The sequence below is a fragment of the Ochotona princeps genome, chromosome 14, assembly GCF_030435755.1.
Source record: "Ochotona princeps isolate mOchPri1 chromosome 14, mOchPri1.hap1, whole genome shotgun sequence".
NCBI classification, from domain to species: domain Eukaryota; kingdom Metazoa; phylum Chordata; class Mammalia; order Lagomorpha; family Ochotonidae; genus Ochotona; species Ochotona princeps.
Window position 1 is genome coordinate 57,387,032 of NC_080845.1, and position 27,122 is coordinate 57,414,153.

General features: G+C 42.2%; 1 protein-coding gene across 3 annotated transcripts; it reads right to left on the reverse strand.

Annotated features, from left to right (window-relative positions):
• Positions 1 to 7,099: 7,099 nt before the first annotated feature.
• Positions 7,100 to 27,086, reverse strand: RMI1 (RecQ mediated genome instability 1). 3 transcript variants are annotated; one of them, XM_058672773.1, is made up of 4 exons: positions 24,685 to 24,981; positions 19,952 to 20,011; positions 11,549 to 11,634; positions 7,100 to 9,821 (listed from the first exon to the last, which is right to left on the reverse strand). In XM_058672773.1, the coding sequence occupies exon 4, from the start codon at positions 9,785 to 9,787 to the stop codon at positions 7,928 to 7,930; it is 1,860 nt and encodes a 619-aa protein (XP_058528756.1). In that variant the 5' UTR covers positions 9,788 to 9,821; positions 11,549 to 11,634; positions 19,952 to 20,011; positions 24,685 to 24,981; the 3' UTR covers positions 7,100 to 7,927. The 3 variants fall into 3 exon arrangements, with proteins under 3 accessions (XP_058528756.1, XP_058528755.1, XP_004581179.2); XM_058672772.1 differs by lacking the exon at positions 24,685 to 24,981 and adding an exon at positions 26,878 to 27,086 and having other exon boundaries at positions 7,170 to 9,821; positions 11,546 to 11,634; XM_004581122.3 differs by lacking the exon at positions 24,685 to 24,981 and adding an exon at positions 26,878 to 27,085 and having other exon boundaries at positions 7,171 to 9,821.
• Positions 27,087 to 27,122: the final 36 nt, after the last annotated feature.

The following is a 27,122-nucleotide window of genomic DNA, read 5'->3' on the forward strand; positions in this document are numbered from 1 at the left end:
GTGACTAGCCCCATCCTGAGGCCACTTTGGGGATCCATCTTCAAGTCACCACATTAGCAGAAGTTCAGGTATATTCAAGAGGAGCTCCTTACAAATGAAAACAGAAAAGCTACCGAGCTGTGTTAGTTCTGCAAGTTGTGAGCAAGTGGTTCAAATGCCCAAAGGCTCACTCACAGAAGCTACGTCATCTCTGATAGATTTCTGTTTATTTTCCCTCTCAACTGTAGGAAGAATAATTTTGACTCCGTTTGTATGTTCATTGAAACAAACTATGCCCAAAACATAACATTTAATATTCCTTGTTTGTCTTTCCTACTACTTTTACTTCATATTGCTTTATTATCATCAGACTAGCTGATACAGAACAGACCAGCATACAGTAATAAGGGGAACAGAAAACTGATTCTAACTCTATTACCTGAGCATCCTTGATCAAAAAATAACAATGGTGGGCCCAGGCCATGGCTTGGTAGCTAAATCTTCGCCTTGCATGCGCTGGGATCCCATATGGGCACCAGTTCATGTCCTGGCTGTTCCACTTCCCATTTAGTTCCCTGCTTTGTGACCTGGGAAAGCAGTCGAGGATGGCCCAAAGCCTTGGGACCCTGCACCTGCATGAGAGACCAAGAAGAAGCTCCTGGCTCCTGACTTCTAATCAACTTAGCTCTAGCCATTGCAGCCACTTGGGGAGTGAACTAGCAGATGGATGATCTTTCTGTTTCTCCTTCTCTTTATAAATCTGCCTTTTCAGTAAAAATAAGGAAATCCTTAAAAAAAAAAAAAAAAAGATAATGGTGACTTTGTGACAGAATGCTCCCAGTGTTGATGGGGCAAAGTGGATTTACCCAGATACATTCTAGAAATACTACTGAAAGATGCTTGTTTATTATTAAACCACAAGTATTGATATGTGGATAATAGTTATTCTTGACCAATTATATTTGGAAGATTTGACCAGAAAAATAGGGTTCATGGTAGATAGCTCAACAGAAAGAATTTAATATGGAGAAGTAATTACAAAAACCCTAAAATGCTGAAAATTCTTAAAGGGAACTGTGAGGCCAACCAGAGACGAGCAACAGTAGAAAACTGAATCCTGAGACTGGAGGGATAAAGACCCAGGGGAATAATGGACTGAAATCAGCAGTCAGGAAGCGGGTACTCATCGTCTGCTGTATTGGAACAAATCAATGCACATTTACTGGCATAAACAACACTTATTCCGTGACAGTCCTTTTCTTCATCTCCATTTGCACTTGTTTGGTTTGTCCTTTGAACATTATGACACCTATCTGGCTCCTTTGTGGCTTGAATTAAAGAAAATCTGTAACATGTGTACAACCTTGCATCCGACGGGGAGCCATGATCTTATCTTTTGAAAAAAACTGTGCTTTCACAGGAAATAATAAGCATTTCCTGTACCTGAGTGTGCAGACTAAGATTTATATCCATAACAAATAAGCAATAGAATAAGCTCCAGGAAGAGCTGATTGAAAATAAATTAAGGTGGGCCCAGTGCAGCGGCCTACTGGCTAAAGTCCTCACCTTGAACCAGGATCCCATATGGCGCCGGTTCCAATCCCGGCAGCTCCACTTCCCATCCAGCTCCTGCTTGTAGCCTGGGAAAGCAGTTGAGGGTGGCCCAAAGCCTTGGGACCCTGCAGCCGCGTGGGAGACCTGGAGGACGTTTCTGGCTCCCGGCTTCAGGTTGGCGCAGCACCAGCCGTTGCGGCTCACTTGGGGTGTGAATCATCGGACGGAAGATCTTCCTCTCTGTCTCTCCTCCTCGCTGTATATCTGATTTTGCAATAAAAATTTAAAAATTAAAAAAAATTCTTAAAAAGGAAATAAATTAAGGTAATAAACATGGAAGAACAGAATCACAAGTTGACCTCACTGGTTCTTTCACCTCTTTTAGCTTAGTTCAGTCCATATGCCAACGCCTTCACTCCACTGCACTTGATCTTGTAAATGGATTAGTATTACCGCGCATACTCACCTGCTAATTGAAATGCCCTATCTAGCAATAAAGGCCAGATACATATAACAACAACAACTCTAAGTTCAGTGATGAAGCGTGTATTCATCAGCCTTTTCTTACTTTAAAATACCTAAGCGTAGCAACTAAGGAAGGAGAAGCAATTATTCCAGCTTAGAACATTAAGCAGCTCCATCCGGTTGAGGAATTTGAAAAAAAGCAGAGGGACACTGAAGAGCCAAGAAAAAAAGAAACCAAAAGGCCAGACTCAGCCTGAATGACAACCCTTTCCTGGCAGCCACGTACGGTCCTTCCTCTGGGCCAGCGCCTAAATGCCGCAAGTCGATCCAGGCTCCACCTTTCCTCCACTAGCCATTAACGGAGACGCCATGGCTTAGACTTGTCTGTAGGAATAGGGGAGCAAATCCTGCTTGAATCATCATGAAACAGAATTTTGGGTGCTAGTCCCTTATCAGAAACAACTTCCAAATATACACTTCCATTCAGAAAGTTGTTTTTTTCTTCTTTAATACTATTATTCAAGGCATGCATTTAAATTTTTAAGTTTGATCTATGTACTTATTTGGTTATTTATGTTTTACAAGAAACCATTGCCTCATTCAAGTTCACAAATATTTACATTTGTTATCTTTTACATTTTTTAGGAAACAGCTCTTACAGTTAGGTCTTTTTATTTATTTTGACTGATTTTTGTATATGGTGTGAGGTATTGAGTTCAATATCATTCTTTTTGCATGATGCAGCCTCAGTAGCATTTACAGAAGACTATTTCTCCATTGATTATCTACATACTTGTCAAAATTATATTCAATTACTTTAACAAATCAATTATTTTTCCATTTTTGTATTATATTTTTGACAATCTTTACATAGTTAATTAGAGTAAAAAGGTTCAAGGGCTACAGGAAAGTGGGTAAGACTATTATTTCCACATTGTTTTCTTCATGTATCTGAGGTAAAGGGATATTAAGGGAGAAGCCCCACCCAGTCTCCCACCCACCCCAGGTCCCTGATGTGGGGCATGCTCCAAGGATCTTGCTCAAGTGTTTTGTTTTGTTTTTTTAAGATTTACTTATTTTTATTACAAAGTCAGATATACAAAGAGGAGAAGAAACAGAGAGAAAGATCTTCGTCCGATGATTCACTCCCCAAGTGACTAGAATGGGCAGAGCTGAACCGATTGAAGCCAAAAGTCTAATGCCTCCTCCGAGTCTCCCATGCGGGTGCAGGGTCCCAAGGCTTTGGGCCATCCTCCACTGATTTCCCAGGCCTCAAGCAGGATGGGAAGTGGGGCCCCTGGGATTAGAACCAGCCCCATATGGGATCCCAGCACATGCAAGGAAAGGACTTTAGCCACTCGGATACTACCCCAGGCCCTAAAACAGTATCCTTTGAAAAACTTTTTAGGGGCAGGTGTTTAGTCTAGCAGTTAAGATGCCATTTGAGATGCCCACAGCCCATATTGGAGTCCTTAGGTTGGAATACCTGCTCTGTCCTCGCTTCTAGCTTTTCCCTAATGCACAGCCTGGGCAACGGTGTATCATCGCTCCCATAGTTGAGTCTTTGCCACACAGATGGAAGACCTGAATAGTCTGTTTCCAACTGCAGCCTGACTCAGTCCTGGCCATTGCCAACCCCGGGGACTCCTGGATCCCCACCAATGACTATCAGTATGGGCACCAAGGACTATATCCCAACCGCCAAGGAGATCACAGGGAATTGGAGTGCCCTCATTGGCCGAGAACTCTGAGGTCAACTAATCCCTATCAGATCTCCCACATGGGATGGAAGAAGCCCAGAACCCTCCTAACAGGGTCTGATGACATCAGAACAACAGCCAGGAGCCCTGAGCGGTTCTCAGAAACAGAAGAATAGTCAGCTTTTTCGGGACTCGGGAGGGGAGCTTTCTGTGGTCCTTACTTAGTTCCAACTTTGGCTCCCCATTCTTTCTCGCAATGACCATCAGGGTCACCCTGGAGCCCCAAAATTAGATCAGATAGACAGAGACCAATAAAGGAAAGCTTAGAACAGACAAGGAAAAGTCAGTTAGGACTCCCATATACCTCACGAGGCAGGACACAAAGATCAGTTACTCCTCACTAAGGTATTGAAGATTTCTCTGCACACTCCTCCTGTTCTACTCCTCAACAGTTAACACATGGCTTGTTAGAGTTATAAGTCTGTTTGGACTATCCTAAAATTCATGAAGTTCATTAAAATCACACTTGAATCCTATAAGCTGCTAAATATAAATATATATTTAAATATAAATATACAAAACAAGTCAAGCCACCATTTGGCACACCCACATCCATACTAGAATGCCAGGAATATAGAGTACCACCTCCAGCTTCCTGCTAATGCACCTGTATGGTAGCAAGTATTTTAATCCCTACCAGCCACAAGAGACTCAGAGTTCTGGCTCCTGTCTTCTTCAGCCTGGCTACTGTGGGCCCGTGCCACCTCTGTGGGACTCTAGGGAAGAGATCCAATTCTGGCTTTTACCCAAACCAAGCTCTTGCAACCATTTGGGGAATGAACTAGCAGATGAAAGCTCTTTCTGTCCCTGTCATTGTGCCCTTCAAAATAAATATGAAAAAAAATGTGTCTCCCTCTACCACTCTTTCAAATAAATCTATAGGGCCCAGCGCAATGGCCTACTGGCTAAAGTCCTCACCTTGAATGCGCCAGGATCCCATATGGATGCCGGTTCTAATCCGGGCAGCTCCACTTTTCATCCAGCTTGTGGTCTGGGAAAACAGTCGAGGACAGCCCAAAACCTTGGGACCCTGTACCCTCATGGGAGACCCGGAACAGCACCTGGCTCCTGATCGGTGCAGCACCAGCCACTGCAGTCACTTAGGGTGTGAATCATCGGACGGAAGATCTTGCTCTGTTTCTCCTCCTCTCTGTATATCTAATTTCGCAATAAAAATAAATTTTTAAAAAAATAAATAAATCTATAGATTTTCTAAAACAAATCATTGTTTACTTAGTCCTATATTTATCTTTTTTGCTACCATTCTTTTTTGCATCTCCAAGTTTCTATCTAGTACCATTTTTCCTCTATCTAAAGACAAATTTCTTTTCATTAGTTAGGGAGGTTTTCTCATTTAAAAAAAAAATTATTTATTATTCTTATTGGAAAGTCAGATTTACAAAGAGAAGGAGAGAGAAAGATCTTCTATCTGCTGAGCAGCCCAAGTGGCTGCAACTGCTGTACCTGAGCCAACCCAAAACCAGGAACCAAGAGCGTCCAGCTCAAGTGCAAGGTCCCAAGGCTTTAGGTCATCCACTGCTGCTTTCCCAGGCCACAAGCAGGGATCTGGATGGGAAGTGGAGCAGCCGGGACATGAACTGGGCTCCATATGGGATCCCGGTTCATACAAAATGAAGATTTAACCACTAGGCTACTGCTCCAGGCTCTCTCACTTTCTGCATGTAAAATTTCCTTCATATCCTCTATTGTACCCCTATTTTTAAAGACTGTTTTTGCTTTGTATAGACCCTAGGTTGGCAGTTATTTCATTCACTTTGGAATTGCCATCCCATTATCTTGATTGCCACTGTTTCCTACCAGGTTGTCACTTGTCATATTTTCGGTCAAATAATTGTATTTTTCTTGCTTTCACTGCTACAGACCTTTTGTTTCCAACAGTAGTAACAACATTGGCAGATAGACTTTCTCTGAATGTATTTCACTTCAGGCTTATAAAACTTTTGAGATTCAGATAGTTTGATGATTTTCCTAAGTTTTAGAAAATTCTTAAGACTTAGCTCCCAATAACCTGTTTCTCCCTAGGATTCGATTTGCTTCTTTTCAGCTGTTCTGACATTATCTTCAGGTTCCTTTCTGCCCCCTTGTCCACTGTGTCCATCATGATTTTTTGTTCCCTAAAGATCAAATTGAATTTGTTGTTCCTCTGATGTTCATCTCAATTGCGGCAGGCACCACAGGAAGCCGAAGAATTTCCCAAATGCTGAGTAGACCTAGATCTACTGAACATACCGCAAAGCAGCAGCTGGCAATGGCGACAAGCAGGGCTGGCTGCTGCAACAGACTAATTTCAGGGCTATCCTTGCAAGGCAGACTTTCCTTGGTTGGTCACTCTACCTGCTTAAAAGCGAGCAACAGGGCCCAGCAGCGTAGCCTAGCGGCTAAAGTCCTCACCTTGAACGTGCCCCGGGATCCCATATGGGCGCCGGTTCTAATCCCGGCAGCTCCACTTCCCATCCAGATCCCTGCTTGTGGCCTGGGAAAGCAGTCGAGGACGGCCCAAAGCATTGGGACCCTGTAGCCGTGTGGGAGACCCGGAAGAGGTTCCTGGTTCCGGGCTTTGGATCGGCGCAGCACTGGCTGTTGCAGCTCACTTGTGGAGTGAATCATCGGATGGAAAATCTTCCTCTCTGTCTCTCCTCCTCTCTGTATATCTGACTTTGCAATAAAAATTAAAAAATCAGTTTTCAAGCACCACTCAGAGATAAGATACAGAACAAGGACACTGAGAAAAAAAGATAATGAAAGATAATACCTCCCCATTTAGATGTCTCATTGTGAAAGAGCTATATACGCATAATATATATGTGACCACCATTATTACATATATCAGCAATATTTGTATTTTGTGTTTTGTGCCCCATCATCATCCTCCTAACAAAAATGGAAATTGTTAATCCTTTTCTCCTAATATTTTATTTTGCTTTTTTACCTTCATTAAGATTAAGCACAATGGGGCCCGGCGCCGTGGCCTACTGGCTCAAGTCCTCGCCTTGAATGCGCCCCGGGATCCCATATGGGCGTCAGTTCTAATCCTGGCAGCTCCACTTCCCATCCAGATCCCTGCTTGTGGCCTGGGAGAACAGTCGAGGACGGCCCAAAGCTTTGAGACCCTGTACCTGCGTGGGAGACCCGGAAGAGGTTCCTGGCTCCCAGCTTCGTATCGGCGCAGCACCGACCGTTGCGCTCACTTGGGGAGTGAATCATCGGACGGAAGATCTTCCTCTCTGTCTCTCCTCCTCTCTGTACATCTGACTTTGTAATAAAAATAAATACATAAATAAATCTTTAAAAAAAAAGATTAAGCACAATATCTTACTTTTTAAGCATTTCTTTAATTTTATAAAATTCCATACATAAAATATTCTAAGAGAAAGTAAAAATAACTATCTTAATATAATTACGTAGCATAGCAGAATTGCAGAGAACCTCCCTTTAAAAAGCCAGCACTTTAAACAAACTTTAAAGAAGTTTTATTCATGCAGGTATCTAGAAAGATAATACTTAGGTATGGATAAATGCCCTATTTTATTCTAATAAGTGTACTATTTTCCGAATCTCAATAATGAAGTTTTCAAAATACCACTTAAATTATCCTTGAAAAATAAGGCTTTTTGAATCACTCAATATAATCAATGAAATAGTAACTAATAAACAAGACTTAAATTAAACATACCAAACACTTATAATCACCAAATTAAAAACAAGCAAAACAATTCACATCTGAAAGTCTGATATTCTGATCTACTGGATTTTAACTTTTTTCCCCAGAAAAAGATTATGAAAAAATACCTGTGGTTTTCAGCACAGAAGTAAAACATCTTATTTATAAATAATTTCACCATGACTCATCAGTGAACAATAATCAAATCAACCATCAACTTACATGAAATGAGATTGAAAAATTGCTAAAAGTATGTCACTAAATTCCAGCATTTGACAATTAGTATAAAAGTTTATTTTAAAAAAGTACAACATAATTTAACATTTTAAAATTAGCTATTTCTCTTTACAAACAGAAGGCTTCAAAAAATTGAAAAAATTCTTAATGTATCTTTGTCATCTGTATCATTCCGATTTTAGCATATGTGCTGTTGAAGTGAGCATTGTCCTTGTTGTTTTGAATTGATCCCTAATACTATGTTAGTACATTATTTATCCAATCGCTTCTTTAGGGTCTCAAGGTGTTCCATATTAACATCTTCTAATGCCAGTATCATTGCTTTGGATGACGAGGGATTATATGAAATAGTCATGAGACAGCACAAATCTATTAGATCTCTCTGGCATTTCTGCAAACCTTCCAGGAACTTCTGGTACTGAAGAGGATCCTTTTTTAACCGTTTCATTTCTGGTACTGAAAACCCTATCAGGCTAGTAAGTATTTCATCTACAAAGTCTACATCTAGATATGCAGTTCCGTCAGAAACCTTTGCGGTTATACTCCAAATGCCACCAGAACTGGAGAGATTTCCAGTTAAAGTTACAATAAATGCTTTGACTTTCACCGTTGTAACTTCTTTTGGTTTGCTGGTCATTAAAACAGACAAATAGATGAAGGGTGGAGTATACAAATCCAAGGCGAGAGGAAAATCCGTGTTATTCTCTGATGATCTTAAAGAAAAAGTCTGCCCATGATGACCATTTTCATTTGAAATGTGTGCACTCCTTTTTGGCATACAGACAACTGGCTCCCTGTTTAATGTCTTATGTGTCAAAGAACATCCATCTGAACTGCTGATGATTTGTTTCATTTCATCATCTCTCTCTGAATTCTTACATGTATCTGTAAAATCATGAGCTATGGGCACAATACAACGTCCAGAAAAAACACTACTATTTTGATCTCCATCAGGTGAACAACCAAAAGATTTGTCTTCATTAGCTATTTGTCCAGGTAGATTTTTTTCACTCCAGTTATTGCTTCCATCTTTGCAAATCAAAGAAAAATCATTAGTAGCATTAGGTTTATGCAAAACCCTCTGTATACTTGTATCTGTGTTTCTGCTTAACACCAATGGCTGCAACTCTTCAGTTTCCATCTGTTCTTTCTGCACAGTTTCTTCTAAAAGCAAGGCTTCTTCCAGTGAAAAGTCATCTAATTCCTCATCAGTGAAATACATAGCCTGATTTGGTGGTTTCTCCTTTGATTTTGATTCAAAACTTGAGTGTCTTGCAGGAATCACATCTGAAGAACCACCAATGTTGAAACCTCTTTCCAAGGTGTCATTATTTCCTGCAAGCTCCTCGTTCTCATCAAGACTCGCCAGGAGCTCCTCATCAGAAGGTGCTAAGGCAGGATCCGGAACATCCGTAACCCTGGGGATGTTCTGGTTGGAATTACTCGGTAGGACGGAAACTGCAGCATCAGGTTCCCCAATCAGTCTTGCAAGGACAGCTTCTTGGGCATATTCTTCCAACAGGGCATCAACTTCACCGCCTAACACCTTCACATTTTCTGCTTTCAATAAGAGGACACCCAGACGGAAAGAAGTGCTTCCATAAATCAAAATTTTTGTACCTGGAGAAAGATTACTATGAAGAGCTGGAATAGACTGATATTCCATTCCCTGGATTTGTGTAATTCCATCAGTTAGCTGGAGCATCAACATTCGTGATGGTTTTGCTTCCCAAGGCTTTTGGGTTACTTGCGTCTCAGCAGTAACTTGATCATTTGTTGTATTCTTTCCTCTCAGCTTCTGTATCTGGGAATATGCAGGTTGGCTTACATCAACCAAAGAATTAATCTGTAGAGCATAAAATCCATTCAGTTCTCCTTTTGGAACTTCTAAAATACTAGTAGGTAAAAGAGGATGCTCCAAATCTCTCAGATCAGTAAGCAACCATTGTTCAAACACTTGCTTATTTATTTGGGCCTGACTCAAATTAACATTATTGTTTTCTTCTTGGATCCAGCTAACACAAGCTTCCAGCCACATTAGGGGTACTTTAACATGCCAGGTAGCTAAAAGCCAGGTTTCAACTCTCAGAGCAATACTAGTCACACTCATTTCTTTCAAATAAAATAATATGCTTTCGCTATCCCTGAAAACAAACAAAAAACAAATTTAATGTTCAGTATATTTAAGTACACTTCTATAATCCTCTACAAACTTCAAATAGGTGTAACTATACCCTTTAGATTTTTTTTAGTATCTAAAAACTTTTTACTTTCTACATAACTAAAAACAGTTACCATAATGAGAAAAGTTGAAGATCTCAAATACATGTTTGAAAGCCGTTTGTCAAATCACAAGCTATGTTACCTAACAGAAATTTCCCGCCCTCACCAATCCAGTACAACATGTCAGGATTAGCATCTATCTTACACTTGTTGTGAGGTTTACATGAACATTTTTAAAGTGAAATGTCAGACTTTAGAAAGAAATTCAATGGGTCTGGCGCAATAGCACAGTGGTTAAAGTCCTCGCCTTCAACGCACCAGGATCCCATATGGGCGCCGGTTCTAATCCCGGTGGCCCTGCTTCCCATCCAGCTCCCTACTTCTGGCCTGGGAAAGCAGTTGAGGATGGCCCAAAGCCTTGGGATCCTGCACCCGTGTGGGAGACCTGGAAGACCTCCTGGCTCTAGATTGGCTCAGCTCCAGCTGTTGCGCTCACTTGGGGAGTGAACCATTGGACGGAAGATCTTCCTGTCTCTCCTCCTCTGTATATCTGGCCTTTCCAATAAAAATATAAATAAATATTTTAAAAAAGACATTCAACAATAATAATTACTACATTAACATGATAACTGGATTCAAATCATTTGGGATTCAGTGAGGGCTGGGCATTGGGTACAGCTGCTAAGAACCACTTAGGACACCTGTATGCCAAGCAAATGCCTGATTTGAGGTTTAGTTCATCATCTTCAATCCAGCTTCCTGCTATTGCATACCCTGGGGGAAAGCAGGTGACAGCTCCCAAGTGTCTGGGTCCCTTCCACACACGGAGAGAGCCAGGTAAGTTCTGGCTTCCTGGCTTCCAACCAGCCTAGACCTGCTGTCATGGACATTTGGGAACTGAATTAGCAGACGATCTATCTTTATCTGATTTTCTCTCTCTACCTTCCAAAAAACAAAAGAATAGAAAACTTTCAAAAAATAAAATTCAGTAAACATTCACCACAGTTGTAATTCTATAATTTAACTCTATTGAAACTTCTGCTACTAGTCTAGGCCATTAAGCACTTAAATATGTGATCCGAGGATTAAATCATAGCAAGTAGGTCCAACATGCTAGCCTAGTGGCTAAGGTCCTTGCCTTGCACACGCCATGATCCCATATGGGTGCCAGTTCTACTCCCAGAAGCTCTGCTTCCCATCCAGCTCCCTGCTTGTGGCCTGGGAAAGCAGTCAAGGACAGCCCAAAGCCTTGGGATTCTGCACCTGCATGGGAGACCCTGAGGAGGCTTGAAGCTTCTGGCTCCTGGCTTCAGATTAGCTCTGTTCTAGCCATTGGAGCCACTTGGGGAGTGAATCAGCAGACAGAAGATCTTCCTGTTAGTCTCTCCTCCTCCCTTTCCAATAAAAATAAGTAAATCTTTAAGAAAAAAATCACAGCAAGTAAAGTAGCCTCTGAACTAACTTGGGCAAAACTTGCTCAACAGGAAAATATATTTACTCCTGGCTTATCAGAAGTATGGCAAAATACTAAATGTCATATGTGCCCAAAAATATAAATCATACATGCACAAAAATATATCCTTTCTACAAAAAAAGAAGAGACACATTTTAATAATGTTTCTCATATGTCCCTAAGAAAACTTACCACCTGAAATAGCAGCAGGGACTCTGACGCCAGGATGTGGAACTGGCCCTTCAGGAGAGTGCCTGAATTCTCTACTGCTTCAAACAGCCCTGGGAGACAAAAGCAGTCAGGGTGTTAAGGTGATGCTTTGGAACCACTGGCCCACTTTTCTGAGTGCAAGAGTTTAGCTGAGATTTTGTTATCAATCAGAGTACAGTGCAGCAAATACAGAATAAAAGCAGGTTGGGGTGAAATAAAAACAAGTTACCATGAGAAAGTTATACCTAAGTCTGTTTCAGTATCTGTATCCAAACGTAACTAAAAGTTGCTGCATTTTGGTACAAAAAATGTTTGAGATCCATGCAGTTTTTTCTTCTCTCTCTTTTTTTAAAGACTGTATTTATTTGAAAGTTACACAGAGAGAAAGACTTCCATTCACTAGTTCACCTTGCAAATGGCCACAACAGCCAGGGCTGGGCCAGGCCAAGGCCAGGAGCTTCCTCCACATCTCCCACGTAGGTGGCAGGAGTCCAAGTACTTGGATCATCCTTCACTGCTTTTCCCAAGTCATTAGCAGAGAGCAAAAACTCAAACCAGCATCCACACTGGTAGGCCAGCATCACAGGCAGCAGCTTCACCCTCTGTGCCACAACCCCAGCGCAGAAGTTCTTTCAAAATACACGTGAAGTTTTTCAAGATTCCTTGTGTATACAAATCCAACATTTTTTGGTACCAAAATCAACTTATCTTTTAATTTGATTTTCTACAAACATTTTTTTAAAAGCTGAAGTCAGGAGCCAGGAGCTCCTGTTGGTTTTCCCAAATCGGTGCAGGGGGACCAAATACTTGGGCCATCCTCCACAGCTTTCCCAGGCACATTAGCAGGGAGTTGGATCAGAAGTGGAGCAGCCAGAACTTGAACCAGTGCCATATAGGATGCAGGCAGCAGCTTTATCCACTACACCCAGCACTGGCCCCTCCACAAACTTTCTGAACCAGCCCCATACTTACTAGGTTATTCTGCAAATTAAACATAGTATGGACATAGCTAGCATAGAGATTCACAACTCCACTGCCAAATTAGGTTTCACTTAAAAACGCTATCAACCAGTTACTCAACTTTAAGGTACCTTACTTGTATCATGTGTAAAATGAGAACAGCATTTTCCCCATATGTTTCTTATATTAGTATAGAAAAAAGCAGCACCTTGTACATAAAGAACTCAGTAAGTGAAGTATTATCTGGCTTACAGTACCTATTAGAATTCCTGGCAAAAAAGCAATCACTCAAATACTATAGCTATTGTTATCCTAAGTCAAATGCTTCTCATATCAGATAAAGTCTTAGATGATCCTAAAATTAGTGAACACTTTTTTGCAAGGTCTCAATCAAGGAAATAATGTACCTATCTGGGGTCATGGGAGCTTAAACCCCGAAAATGCTCACCTTAAGTTACTGCTGTAGCAACAAAACTATTTCATGTTGCACCCCAAAAAGAAAAATACATAGCATATGACTGAGAGAAGCTGTAAATGGTATATTCTTTCATATTTCTTAGAAACAAGAACTCCTACCAGCCTCTGTACTTTTCCTCCACCTTGCTTGTATATATTAACAATGTGCATGGCAAATGCACTGCAAGCGCATATTACTATTAGAATTATCTATATAGTCTAACAAAAAAGATATAGACACACAGGTTCCAAAAATCAATGGATGATCCCAGCACAATGGCCTAGTGGCTGAATCTTCACCCTGCATGAGCCAGGATCCCATGTGGGCACAGGTTCATGTCGTGGCAGATCCACTTCCCATCCAGGTCCCTGCTGCTTGTGGCCTGGGAGAGCAGTGGAGGATGGCCCAAAGTCTTGGGACCCTGCACCCGCGTGGGAGACCTGGAGGAGGTTCCTGGCTCCTGGCTTTGAATTGGCACAGCACCAGCCGTTGCGCTAACTGAGGAGTGAATCATCGGATGGAAGATCTTCCTCTCTCTCTCCAGTTCTCCTTATATCTGACTTTGTAATAAAAATAAATAAATCTTTAAAAAAATAAATAAAATAAAATTTAAAGATAGGACAGTTAAGGTCATTATGATTACAGAATGGTTGGTTTTTGTATTGAAGATAAAAAGAATATTTTTATTACATACAGAAAATAATGCAAAAATTCCAGTATAGGAAACGTCCCTGAGTGTTGTAAAGAAAATAAATTACGTAAGGTGAATTCAAAAGTATGTCTCTTAAACGAAGCAATTCTTACACATAAGCGCCCTAATTTAGTAAACAGAATTTTTTTTTTATTTCATTGGCAAGGAAGAAAGGCAAAATATAGAACAAGGTTCTATATTTCTACATACATTATATATATATATACACTAATTTCTATATACAAATTGTGTAAAATAAGCATTCTTATTTAATTATATATCCATAAAGGACATCTAGAAAGATCTAGAATAAACTAGAAAACTTTAATTGAGCAGTAAAGTCATGCAGCCTGCAAGAAAAGAAAACAGATTAAAAACAATATGGTCAACATTGCAAAAGCTAAAGAGCCTAGTAAGCCACACACTGGGCAGAAGACTGGAAGCAGACCCTTGTCCAAACTGCCAAACTGTTTCCCTCAAAAGCAGCCTGTAGTTTAGGGAGGAAACAGAGCTACTCTGAGCCCATGTAACACACATAATACACACAGGGTAATTAAACAAGTTCACAGAAAACAGAATTGAAAGCAGGAGGGTGGGCATTGTGGTACAGTAGTTAAACTGATGCCCAGCATGCATGCATCAGAGTACCTAGGTTTGAGTCCTGCCTCTACTTCCAACCCAGCTTTCTGCTAATGCACACCCTGGGAGACAGCAGGCAATGGCTGTAGTCCCCAGGCTCCCACTACATGCAAGGGAGACCTGGATGGAGTTCTAGGCTCCTGGCTGAGCAGTCATTAGGGGAATCAGCCAGTAGGTGCTAGTTCTCTATCTGCCCCCTTCTCTTTATCTCTGTTACTCTGTTGTTCAAATTTAAAACACAGATTCTTAAAAAGCTTTTAAAGATTTATGTATTCATTTGAAAGGCAATTACAGAAAGAGGAAGAAATGCAGATCTTCCAGAGAAGCCAAACTAGAGTCATCACTCCAAGGGATGCTGGCATCCCAGACGACGGCTGAGTCACCATGCCACAACATGGGTCTACCAAGCTACTTAGCTATAAAGATGTTCATAGTCACATGCAAAAGAATGAAGATGGACCTCATCTTAAATCACATAAGATTAAAATGGATTAAAGAGCTGAAGATAACATCTAAAACCATAAGAAAATGGGCAAAAATAATCATGGGAATGATTTCTTAGGTATGATGCCAAAAGTATAGGTGAAAGCAAAAATAGATGAAATTTTAAAAAGTAAAAAAGTACACAATTAACAGTGAGAAAACACTTGCAAGCTAAATATGGAGTACTGAGCTAATATACAAAGTACATAAATATATATATTCAAACACAAAGGTAACAAAAATGCAAATAAAGCAATTGAAATGCTGGCAAAGAACACTAGTAGACATTTCTCCAAAGATAAACAAATGGCCAACGAGCACACGAAAGGATGCGCAACATAACTGATGATAAGAATAATGTAAATCACAGCAATAATGATATACCACTTTGCACCTGTTACAATGGTCAATATTTTAAAAAAACAGTGAAGAAAGAAGCTAACAAATATTGGTGAGGATGTGGAGAAATGATAACCCTTGTGCACTACTGGGGGTGGGTGTACATAAACTAGTACAGCCATTAAGGAAAGCAATACAGAGGTTCCCTCAAAAAAACAAAAACAGGGAGCCGGTGCCATGGTGTAGCAAGCTAAGCTTCTGCCTGCAGCACCAGCATTCCAGACACCAGTTCATGTCCTGCCTGTTCCACCTCTGAGCTTCATGCTGATGGCCTGAGAAAGCAACAGAAGATGGTCTAGGTCCTGGGGCCCCTACACTCAGGTGGGAAAAACAGGGGAAGCTCCTAGTTCCTGGCTTCAGACCAGCGGAGTTGTGGCCATTGTGGCCATTTGTGGAGTGAGCCAGTGGCTGGAAGATCTCTCTCTCTCTCTTATTGGTCCTTGCTTAGTTCCAACTTTGGCTCCCCATTCTTACTCGCAATGACCATCAGGGTCGCTCTGGAGCCCCAAAAATTAGATCAGATAGACAGAGACCAATAAGGAAAGCTTAGAACAGACAAGGAAAAGTCAGTTAGGACTCCCATATACCTCACGAGGCAGGACACAAAGATCAGTTACTCCTCACTAAGGTATTGAAGATTTCTCTGCACACTCCTCCTAAAATTGCTCTGCTCCTCAATAGTTAACACATGGCTTGTTAGAGTTATAAGTCTGTTTGGACTATCCTAAAATTCGTGAAGTTCAGTAAAATAACACTTGAATCCTATAAGCTGCTAAATATAAAGAAAAAAAAAAGACACAAGACAGCCATTTCAAGGTTTATAGCAGTCGATTATGTATAAACTAAAATTGAGATGTCAATGAAGTAGTTACAGGATGTGGTTAAGAACTTGCATTTTCTAACACATTGGTCACTCAGTACCATATCAATTGACTTCATGATGTTGTAAATTTCCATGTTTCTTCCTGTTGTTGAATTTGTGTTGTGGCTTTTCATTGGAGGGGACGATATTCTGCCAGCTCTAGTTTCAGATCAAGGATGGTCTCCCAATGAAACTGTTAAATTTATCTGGAAAATAACATGCTGGACTCTCTGCATGGTCCATGCCCGCAATGATGGAATTATGACTGGTTATGAGCTGTACTACTGTAATAATATGGAGAAAATCAATATGGGGGTGGGCTTGGGGAGAAGTTAGGGGGAATCCCAGAGCCTATGGAACTGTGTCATAAAATGAAATAATAATTTTATTTTTTTTTTGTTTTTAAAGATTTATTCATTTTATCACAGCCAGATATACACAGAGGAGGAGAGACAAAGAGGAAGATCTTCCCTCCGATGATTCACCCCCCAAGTGAGCCGCAACAGGCCGCTGCGCCGATCCGAAGCCGGGAACCTGGAACCTCTTCCGGGTCTCCCACGTGGGTGCAGGGTCCCAAAGCCTTGGGCCGTCCTCCACTGCTTTCCCAGGCCACAAGCAGGGAGCTGGATGGGAAGTGGAGCTGCTGGGATTAGAACCGGTGCCCATATGGGATCCCGGGGCATTCAAGGCGAGGACTTTAGCCACTAGGCCACACCGCCGGGCCCAGAAATAATAATTAAAAAAAAAAAAAAAAAGATCTCTCTCTCTCTCTCTCCTTCCTCCTCTCTCTGGAACTGTCTTTCAAATTAAAAAATTACTTTTAAGAAAAGATGACTTCAAAGGCATATGTATTATGGAAAAAATAAATGTTTGAGAAAACAAAAATGTAAATTACCCTGATTTGATCACTAATAGTTTTCATGTGTCAAATTCATAAGTACATACATATATTATGTGTCAATTAAAAATAATAATTAGGGGCCAGCTCTGGAGTACAGTGATTTAACCTGCAGTGCTGGTATCCTATACAGATGCTGGTTTGGACCCCAAATGCTCTACTTCCAATGCTGCTCCCTGCTAATGATCCTGAGAAAGCAGCAGAAGATGGCCCAAGTCCTTAGGCCATTGCACCCACACGGGAGAGGGAAAGAAGCTTCTGGTTCCTGGTTTCACCCAGGTTCAGCCCTGGCTATTCTGGCCATTTGAGCACAAACCAGAGGATGCAAGATCCCTCTCTTTCTCTGTAACTCTGCCTTCTAAACAAATAAAATCCATCTTTAGCCTTTTTTCTCATGATTATAACATATTTATAAAAATAAATAACAGGGCTGGCATGTGGCACAGTAGGTTCAACCACTGCCTGTGACACCAGGTATATGCATGATTTGAGTCCTGGCTGCTCTGCTGGATGAAAAGCTCTCACTCTGCTTCTCCCTCTCTGGAACTGCCTTCTATCCCAGCAACACTGGCTCAAGTCCCAGCTGCTCCGCTCTGATCAGCTCCCTGCTAGGGGCTCCTGAGAAGCAGTGGAAGATGGCCTCAGTGCTTGAATCTTAGCACGTGGGAGACCTGGAAGAGTTCAAGGATCCTGGCTTTGGCCTGACCCGGTCCTGGCCATTTTTGTAGAGTGAATCAGCAGTTGGGAGATCGATATTTCTACCTTTCCTCTCCCTATGTAACTCAGCCTTTCAATAAACAATCTTTAAAAAGAGAGAGAGAGAGAGAAAGAGAGGCAGTAGCAACAGCTAATTTGCATTCTAGGAGGCAGCAAGTGATAATCCTAGTACCTGGGTCTCTGCCATGCACATCAGAGTCTCAGACTGAGTTCCTGGCTTCAGTACCAGCTATTAAAGGATAACAGACCTCAGTCGGTAAGTCTCTCTCTCTCTCTCTGTCTTTCAAATAAACAAAAAACACATAGACTGGGCCCGGTATAGTAGCCTAGTGGCTAAAGTCCCCGCCTTGCATATGCCGGGATCCCATATGGGCACCGGTTCTAATTCCAGCACTCTCACTTTCCATTCATCTCCCTGCTTGTGGCCTGGGAAAGCAGTGAGGACGGCCCAAAGCATTGGGACCCTGCACCCACGTGTGTGGGAGACCTGAAAGAGCTCCTGGCTTCTGGATTCAAATCGGCTCAGCTCCAACATTGCAGCCGCTTAAGCAGTGAATCAGCAGACAGAAGATCTTCCTTTCTGTCTCTCCTCCCCACTATGTATCTGACTTTCCAATAAAATAAAATAATTATCTTTTTAAAAAAACACATATATTCAAAAAGTTAAACACTGAGGGGTGGGCATTTGGTGCCTGAGGCTGCATCCTGGCCCCACTGTAGCACTGCAGCACACTCTGACATGAGCAGGTGAAGGTCCTTACAATTGATGTTTACCAATAAGTTTCTTGGCCTGGCCCGCCCTGACCGTTGCAGAACTTTGGGGAGTGAACCAGCACATAACTGTCGCTTCAGCGCTCACGCATGTGCTCTCTCTGCTTCTCAAGCAAATATTTTAGAACCACAATGAGGTATTACCTCAAATCTGTAAGAATGGCCAATATCAAAAAAACAAAATAGAGGCCAAGTGTTTAGCCTTGTGGCTAAGATATCCATGTTTGGGGGCAACACTGTTGTGCAGTGCCACTGCCTGTGATGCTGGCAGCCCAGCTGCTAGGGCTGGTGCCATGGCTCAATGGGCTAATCCTCCACATTTTAAGTACTGGCATCCTACATGGGCAGCAGTTCACATCCCAGCTGCTCCACTTTGACCCAGTTACCTGCTTATGGCCTGGGAAAGGAACAGAGGATGGTTCAAGTTCTTGGGACCCTGTACTTACGTGGGAGACCCAGAAAAATCTCCTGGCTTCTGGCTTTGGATCTGTTCAGCTCTGACCATTTCAGCTATTTGGGGAGCAAAGACCTTTCCCTGTGTGTCTCTCCTTTCCTCTATAAATCTACTTCTCCAATAAAAATATATATTTTTTTTAAACAAAGACCCAGCTGCTCTACATCCAATCAGGCATCCTGCTAATGTGACTGTGAAAGTGGCAGAAGACGGTCCAGTTATCTGGGGCCCACCATCCATGTGGGAAACCAGGCTGGATATCCTAGCTTCTGTGTGGCCCAGATCTGGCAATTGCAGCCATCCAGAGAGTGAAGCAGTGAACAGAAGGTCTTTCTCTCTCTCTCCCTCTGATGCTCTGACTTTTAAAAAATAAACCTAAAAGCATGAAATGACCAAAAGATTTGAATAGATGCTTCACCAAAAAAGATACAGATGTCTTACACATGCAAAGATGCTTGATAATATTAGACATTTGGGACATAGAACACAGCACTCAGAATAGCTCAAATAAAAACTAAAACTGGGGACGGTGCTGTGGCACAGTGAGTGACGCCGGCATCTCCTAAGCACACCCATTGGAATCCTAGATGCTCCGTTTCTGATGCAGCTCCCTGTTAACACACGTGGGAAAGCAGTGGAGAGTCCCATACCCAAGCTCCTCCTCCCCACTCAGCAGAATGGGAGGAGCTCCTGGCTCCTGGCTTCAGCCTGACCCAGCCCTCGCCATTGCAGCAATTTACAAAGTAAACCAGCCGACTGAAGACCCCCTCACTGTCTCTCTTTCTCTCTCTCTGTAACTCTTTCCAATAAATAAAAACTCACCATACAAGTACTGGAATTCTCATCATATTGTTGGTGGGTATACAAAATGGCATAGCCGTAATACCATTGTCAAAATCCATAGAACTAAATTATGCTCTAATAAAAGGGATAAACACTAAAAGAAAAATATAAGGCTCAAAATGATTGGAAAAGTGTTATAATCAGAGATAATAAATAAGATGGCCTAAATGTTTAAATATGTTAGCAATAACAAATGTAAACAAGTTAAACTCACCTGTCACAAGATGCTATCATTCTGAATTAACCAGATCCAATTATATGCTTCATAAGCAGCCTAAAACAAAATAACACCAAGATGAAATTAATAAAATATTAAAATATTAAAATTGCCAGTCACAATTCCACGAAGGTACTGCACAGTGGCAACTTATTTACAATACTGTTATTATGATGCCATACTTGTGTAATCTATAATTCCAAAATGCTGTTTCAGTGCATCTGTTGTCATTTTCTTCTTTCTCAAAGCTTAAGCCTGACGTATTCTGCTCAGCTGCACTGATGCAATAAGGTGCCCACTGCCTCCACGAACAGGCAAGCCCAGGACCATTTTCAAAGGCACTGTGGTAATGTGATGACAATCAGAACAAAGTGCCTTCAGCAGAGTTATAACTGCTTCAGTAAATGAAGTATAATTATTTATCAGGCACAAATGCGCAATCACAGTTAAGTTGCTTGCAGATTCTTCTGTACTATAAATCACTCTAAATACAGTACCTGTACCAAATTTATCATTCTATGCAACCAAATAACATATATTTTCTACCTAAACCTGTTAAACACCAGGAGTTAATGCTGTTGAGATTATTAGGAGTAAGCAAGACTAGCAGGTTGAGAGTTGAAGAGGCCAGGTTTGGAGAAAAAAATCCAATGAACACATAGAAATTTAGAAATCTTAATCCTTCCTATATCACCTCAGGAATGGATATAAAAACAGAGCATGAAAGATAATGGTTTGTGGAAAAGAAATTAAAACTTTTTACTTATAATGCAGACTTCAAAAAAAACTTAATATTATCTAAACCTCAACATAGTAACTTGTGATAAAGAATGTTAGTACCCACATGACAGATTAACACACTGAGGCATGAGGATTAAGGACCACAACCAGAGACAGGCACTGTGGTACAACGAGTGAAGCCAGCACTCAAGCAGAATCCCACCCCAGAGCATCAGCTCAACACACTGAGCCAGTTTGCTCCCAGTGCCCCGGGAACGCAGCCGACGACACCCCAGTGCCTGGATGGGCCCCGACACCCATGTGGGGACCAAGATGGAGCTCCTGGTTCCTGGCTTCAACCAGCTCTACCCCAGGCTAGTGCAGCCAGTGCGGCCATTTGGGAAGTAAACCTGCCAATCAATCTGTCTCTTGATTGCTGTATTTCAAATGAATAAGTAAATCTTTTTTTTCTTTAAGATTTGTTAATTTTTATTGGAAAGTCAGATATAGAGAGGTGGAGAGACAGAGCGGAAGATCTTCTATCCAATAGTTCATTCCCCAGGCAAAGCAACAGCCAGTGCGGAGCCAATCCGAAGCCAGGAGCTTCCTCCGGGTCTCCCATGCAGGTGTAGGTCCCAAGGCTTTGGGCCATCCTCGACTGCTTTCCCAGACCACAAGCAGGGAGCTGGATGGGAAGTGGAGCAGCTGGGATTAGAACTGGCACCCATATGGGATCCCAGCATGTTCAAGGTTAGGAACTTAGCCACTAGGTCACCATGCCGGGTCTAATAAATAAGTAATCTTTAAAAGAGGGAAAAAAACTCAGACCCAAAACCAGAACCTAAACTCTGCTAATCTACCATGCCGGGCCCAACTTTTTTCTATACCCTGTTGATTTAAGCACAATGAAAAAGTACAGCCAGTCCTTACAGTATATAAAACTCACATAAATAGCCATTCTAAAACACACTACGATTTAACATGAAGATTGGAATCAACATTATGATTTCGTTGGCAAGCTGCTTGTGAGAATGGCTTCCCATTGAGGCACCAGTTCAAATCTCACCTGCTCCACTTCCAATCCAGCTCCCAGCTAAAGGCATGAGAAGCCAAGACACAACAGCCCAGTGCTCGGGCCTCTGTCACCTACATGGGAGACACAGATAAAACTCCTGGCTTCAGCTGGCCCAACCCATGATTTAGTGGCCACTTGCAGAATAAACCGGTAGATGAATTATCTATCTTTCCTTTTCTTCGTAACTCTGCCTTTCAAATAAATAAACCTTAAAATAAAATAAACAGACTAGAGAGCAGAATGTTCGGACTAGCAGCTAAAGATACCTATGACTTGTACCGCAGTACCCAGGGAGTTTAATTCCTTCATCCAATTCCTGACTCCAGCTCACCAGTGCAGACCCTGGAAAGTGATATCGACAGCAAGTAACTGGGGTTTTTGCTACCCAAGTGAAAGACTTACATTCAAGCTCCTGGCTCCCAGCTTGCCATAGCTGAACCCCAACTGTTCATGGATATTTGGGCAGTGAATCAGCAGCCAGGCACTCCACTCTTTCTTTCTCTGTGCCTCTCAGGTAAAATTTCGACCTATCCTGTATGTGGATTTTATTCAGATCCTTATTCAAAATAACTCACTTGTTAAAAAATCTTATTTAAGGCCACAAGCAGGAAGCTGGATGGCTCATCCCAAACAAGCAACAAGGTGGAGTCCTGGCTGCTCCACTTCCAATCCAGCTGCATGTTAGTGCACCCAGGAAAGCAGCAGAGGATGGCCCCAGTGCGCAGGGCTCTGCATTCACGTGGGAGACCCGGATGGAGTCTCAACTCTCAGCTCCAGCCCTACCCACACCTAGCAGGAACATATGGAAGACTTTTGCTTCCACATTTCTATCGCTCCCTTTGTAATTCCACCTTTCAAATAAATAAATTCTATAAAAAGTAACAGACTGCTCTCGTATAAATAACAAGCTTACCGAGTACAATATAAATTCATTTACAAAGTCCAAAAAAAGGGGAAAACCTAAGAACATCACCTCCTACATGAAGTTATACTTCCCAACAGTGTATACCTATTTACAGCTTTTCCTTTTGCTATAATCCCACATTTTAGTGGAAAATACAAAATAATTACGTGTCATAAGTATTAAAAACTGACGAGTGGGGGCAGGCACAGTGGCATAGCAGGTAGCTGCAACGCGGAATGCCCTCATCCCTGCTGGGGTGCCTGGCTTCAAGTCCCACCACTGCTCCTGATGCAACTTCCTGCTAATGGCCACACTTCGAGGGAGCAGGTGACGGTTCAGGTACTAGAGTCCCAGAAGGAGTTCTGGCTCCTGGCGGCAGCTCTACCCAGTCTGGCTGTTGCAACACTTGGGAGGAATCGAGGGACAGAAGATCTCTTCTCCCTCTCTCTGCCTTTTAAATAATTAGCAAATCTTTTTAAAAACTGTAATTTAAGGATAATAGATTAGATGATTTTTAAGTTTATTTTTGTTTCTTCCAAACACATCCTTCCTTATATGTGCTACTTAACAAGGCAAGTGACAAAATCTCGTTTCAGCTGATAGCTGGGCAAATTGTAAAAAACACTGCTCAGCGAACCACAAACTAATCCATCGAGGTGTGCCAGTTCTAATGAACAATTCTCTGCAAGTTCTACCCCTCCAGGATTTGAATCTTAACGTCTTCTGACATTCTATAATTTAATAGTAATGTCACCATAACAAAGCAAAACAGAAAAAAAAAAAACCTCCCATGACTAAAACCCCAAAAGATAGCTGAGACATTTGCAAACCACAAGCAAATACGAGAGACACTTAATACTGTGTAAGTATTCAGCTATTACCGTTCTCAAATATTTTTAACAAAAAGCCAAGAACTCTTGGGAGGGCGTTGTTAAATGCACATATGTCACACAAAATTCTTAACAGTAGAGTAAAATGGAGGGCACGATGGATCGGAACACTGATATAGTCTGTAAGTGCAAATCATGATTGACAATAAAAGAAATCATGTAATATGATTTTTTTCCCATTTGGTTATAAAGCTTATTAAAATCCTTAATTAAATGGAAAAGGTATTATCATCTAAGATCTGCAGTCTTTTAGAATTCCTAAGGTTTCCATCCGTCACCATAGCCACAGCAGGTAGCAATCGCTCCAAGGGAAAGGTCAACCAGGGCAGCACGGCCTCCCACTCGCTAATGCACAAAGAACAGCCCCTCAGCCTCTAGCACACCGCTGCTTAACAGCAGCCAGACACAAAAAGGAGCTGTGGGAACCGTACACTACGACGTGCTCCTACAACACAACCTACATCTGCTTTTCAGAAACTAGTGCTAAGGAAGAGAGAACAAGCGAGGACAAAGATGTATGTACCAGAATGTGTATCACTGTGCTACTGAACTGCAGAAAAAGCTTTCAAAATTAGAAAAAAGAATCATACAGATTACATTGTATTCATGAAATGGTAAGCTATGGGCCTTTTAAAGAAATATTACCACAAACTATTTAGTGACATGAAAATACATTCATATGTGCTTGGGAAAGGGCCAGTTAAAGGGTTACATACAGCCTAATTCTCAGTTGGCGCTGTTTAACCAGACCCTGTTTGATGCATGCTGTTAAATCAGTCAGCCTTCAGGTGCCATGGGCTACAGCCGGTTGTTATGAAAAGATTAAAGTTATGAAAGATTTATAAAAATCAATTAACATTTCATGCATGATAAACTTGGCTGACCACACAAATCCAATTCCAGGTCTTGACTTGTAAGAACTAAACCAAACAGGAAAATTCTATCACTGGCCACTAACTCTGAGGCAGATTTGATTTATGGGTTAATTTTCAATCAGCCTCTCATAATGCATTTTCTTTTTTTACTAGAAAGAGATGATACTACCATCCTGCAGGACATTTTATGTAGCATTCAACCAACAACTAAGATTTAACAGTACTAACAAATATTTAAATTAATTCCATGTTTCCATTTTCTTCACCTGAGAAACAACAATCTGTGTTTTCATCCACTGCAGAGTTTTCAAGGAAGTTCCAGAATTTAGAGAAGGTACTCTGCACATTAGATAGCAAAAAGTTAAACACATAATCTGGTGAGCTGCCTGGCGAGCCTTTAGAACATAAAATAAGAAAAAGAATTGGTTTACTAGCCCGAAACAGGATTCTGTTATGTGACCTTGAGACCGTGGCTTTGCTCAGTCTGAATTCCCTCATCCATAAAACAAAGACAACCACAATGTACACCACAGCCTGTAATAAACTTTATATAGCCAGCACAGGCTTGGTACATAGTGGAAAATTTGGTAGGAAATAATAGTTCAATGCACAGTCTCAATTATATTAGCCTATTGAAAGTAAAGTCCACTGCTGATACTAGTTCTAAGTGAGAGTCCAAAATGACCACTACAGTGTACTATCATTTATGCCAATTAACTAGACATGAGCCACTGAATATGTCAATCAAGTTGGCAAGATCTGCATGAACACATATTCAAAAAAGTCCTTTGAATGTTCATGAACAGTGTATACTGTAAAAAAAAAATGCAAAAAAATTTTTGCACCAAAATAAACTTATCTTTTAGTTCCATTTTTCTATGAACTTTCTGAAGTATCCTCATATGGCTGGGGAACTTTTACTTTTAAATAGTGAAAGAATGGAGGAAAGACAGGCTTCCCTGTTATTTAAACAAATCTAAACATCAAGAGGCAAGGAAGGAAGCAAACAGGGTAAGGCCTGGACGGGACAACCGGCTGTAGCCCATGGCACCTGAAGGCTGACTGATTTAACAGCATGCATCCAACAGGGTCTGGTTAAACAGCGCCAACTGGGCGCCAATGCTCCTACACAGGCCGCAGGGCTGTGGATTCCACTCGCGTCTGACCACCACGACAGAAAAGGATGGCCGAAATTGAAACATTCACTTGAAAGGCAGTTCTGATTACAGCCCCTCTTACGTGCATATTAGCATCAGTGAAATGTTTTTGATGACAGACTAGCACAGGAAATCTCTTTAATCCAAGTACCCTAGTCCCTACATGCACTCGATTGCACGTTTAATAAAAAATCTGGGCTTTTTGTACCTTCAAGCTAAAAATGCGAGTTAAACTTCACAAGATGTATGCAGACTTCACCGTGAGGTGATACGAAACAGCTACATTATCACTTGCAGGGAACTTCTAGAAGCTCCACACCGTAGTTCACGTTAACTCCCCTCCCAAGAATCAAACGCTGCTGCTTTATAAAGTTATCTTTCGCCTAGAAACAATCGGGTTTTCTTCCCAATCAGGCAAGTAAAGGAGCATGGATGGACGGAAGCAATCACCGTCATTTAAAAGGATGCTGGGATATTCTATTTGCGAAGTGTTCAAGAGAGTTAACTTGCAAGAATGAATCCGCTAAAATCACCTAAGTATTCTGCACTTGGCGCCCCACACATGAGACGTTACCATCTTTCCGCGTTAACAACTTTGCCATTGCGGGAAGAAGCAGGCAAGGCTGGGGAGGGTGGCCATTTCTCAGGCCTGACACCAATTCGGAGTGACCTTAGGGGCCTAAGCAAGTCAGCAAACCTTGGCACGAGGGGTCTTAGAAATCGGAAACCCAACACAAAACGAGAGTAAACGGAGGGCTCAGGGAACAGAAACGGGGGAGAAGGGTTTTGTCTTTTTCTGACACGGTCTCCTGACACGGGTGGGCTCTCGAATGGAGCAATGAGAACGTCGATGCCCACAACACGTTTCTGGCATTTGCATCATACAACATTTACTGCTATTTGCATCCAGCGCAACAGTTACTTCCTGAAATGATAATTACAACGCCGACACTACCAATCATCATGTTAACGGTTGTTGTTAAAAGTAATAATAAGGGAAAGAACGAAAGTGTTCTCTTGGCTCAAGACCAAAAACAAGGGGGAGAAGCTGAACGGCACTCAGGCTCGCCCGCGAGTACCCCGGGATCCCGCCCGAAGCGACCGCGGGGCCGCGAACCCCGAGATCCGTCAGTGGAGCACCCCGGGGCCCAGTCACGCCTGCCGGGCAACCCGGACCGTTACACAGCCGACGCCCGAAGCGCGGGCACGAGCGGGGTGCGCTCCCCGCCGAACCCAGCCGGGCGGGAGCCGGCCAACGTGGGGCTGTGGGAACCAGGGCCTCCGTCTGGGCCGAGCACCGACCTGGGCGTCCCGCCTTCCCCTCTCGTGCAACAGCGGCTCCCGGGGCCCGCGACTGAGAGAGCCACAGCTCCCCTTAGCCTCCTTCCGCCTCTTCCCGCCCGATTTCCCGCGCACTCGCGCCCCTCCCACCGATCCCAAGAACTCCTCAGGGCCTCGAAACCGCCGCCCGGCCGCCCTCTCCCCAAGCGCGTGCACGCGGCCGCCTCCAGTTCTCGCGAGAGGTTCCCCCGCCTGGCTTCCTCTGC

Excerpts from the sequence above, each read along its gene's own strand:
- RMI1 (XM_058672773.1), bottom strand. The coding sequence starts at position 9,787 with ATGAGTGTGACTAGTATTGCTCTGAGAGTTGAAACCTGGCTTTTAGCT.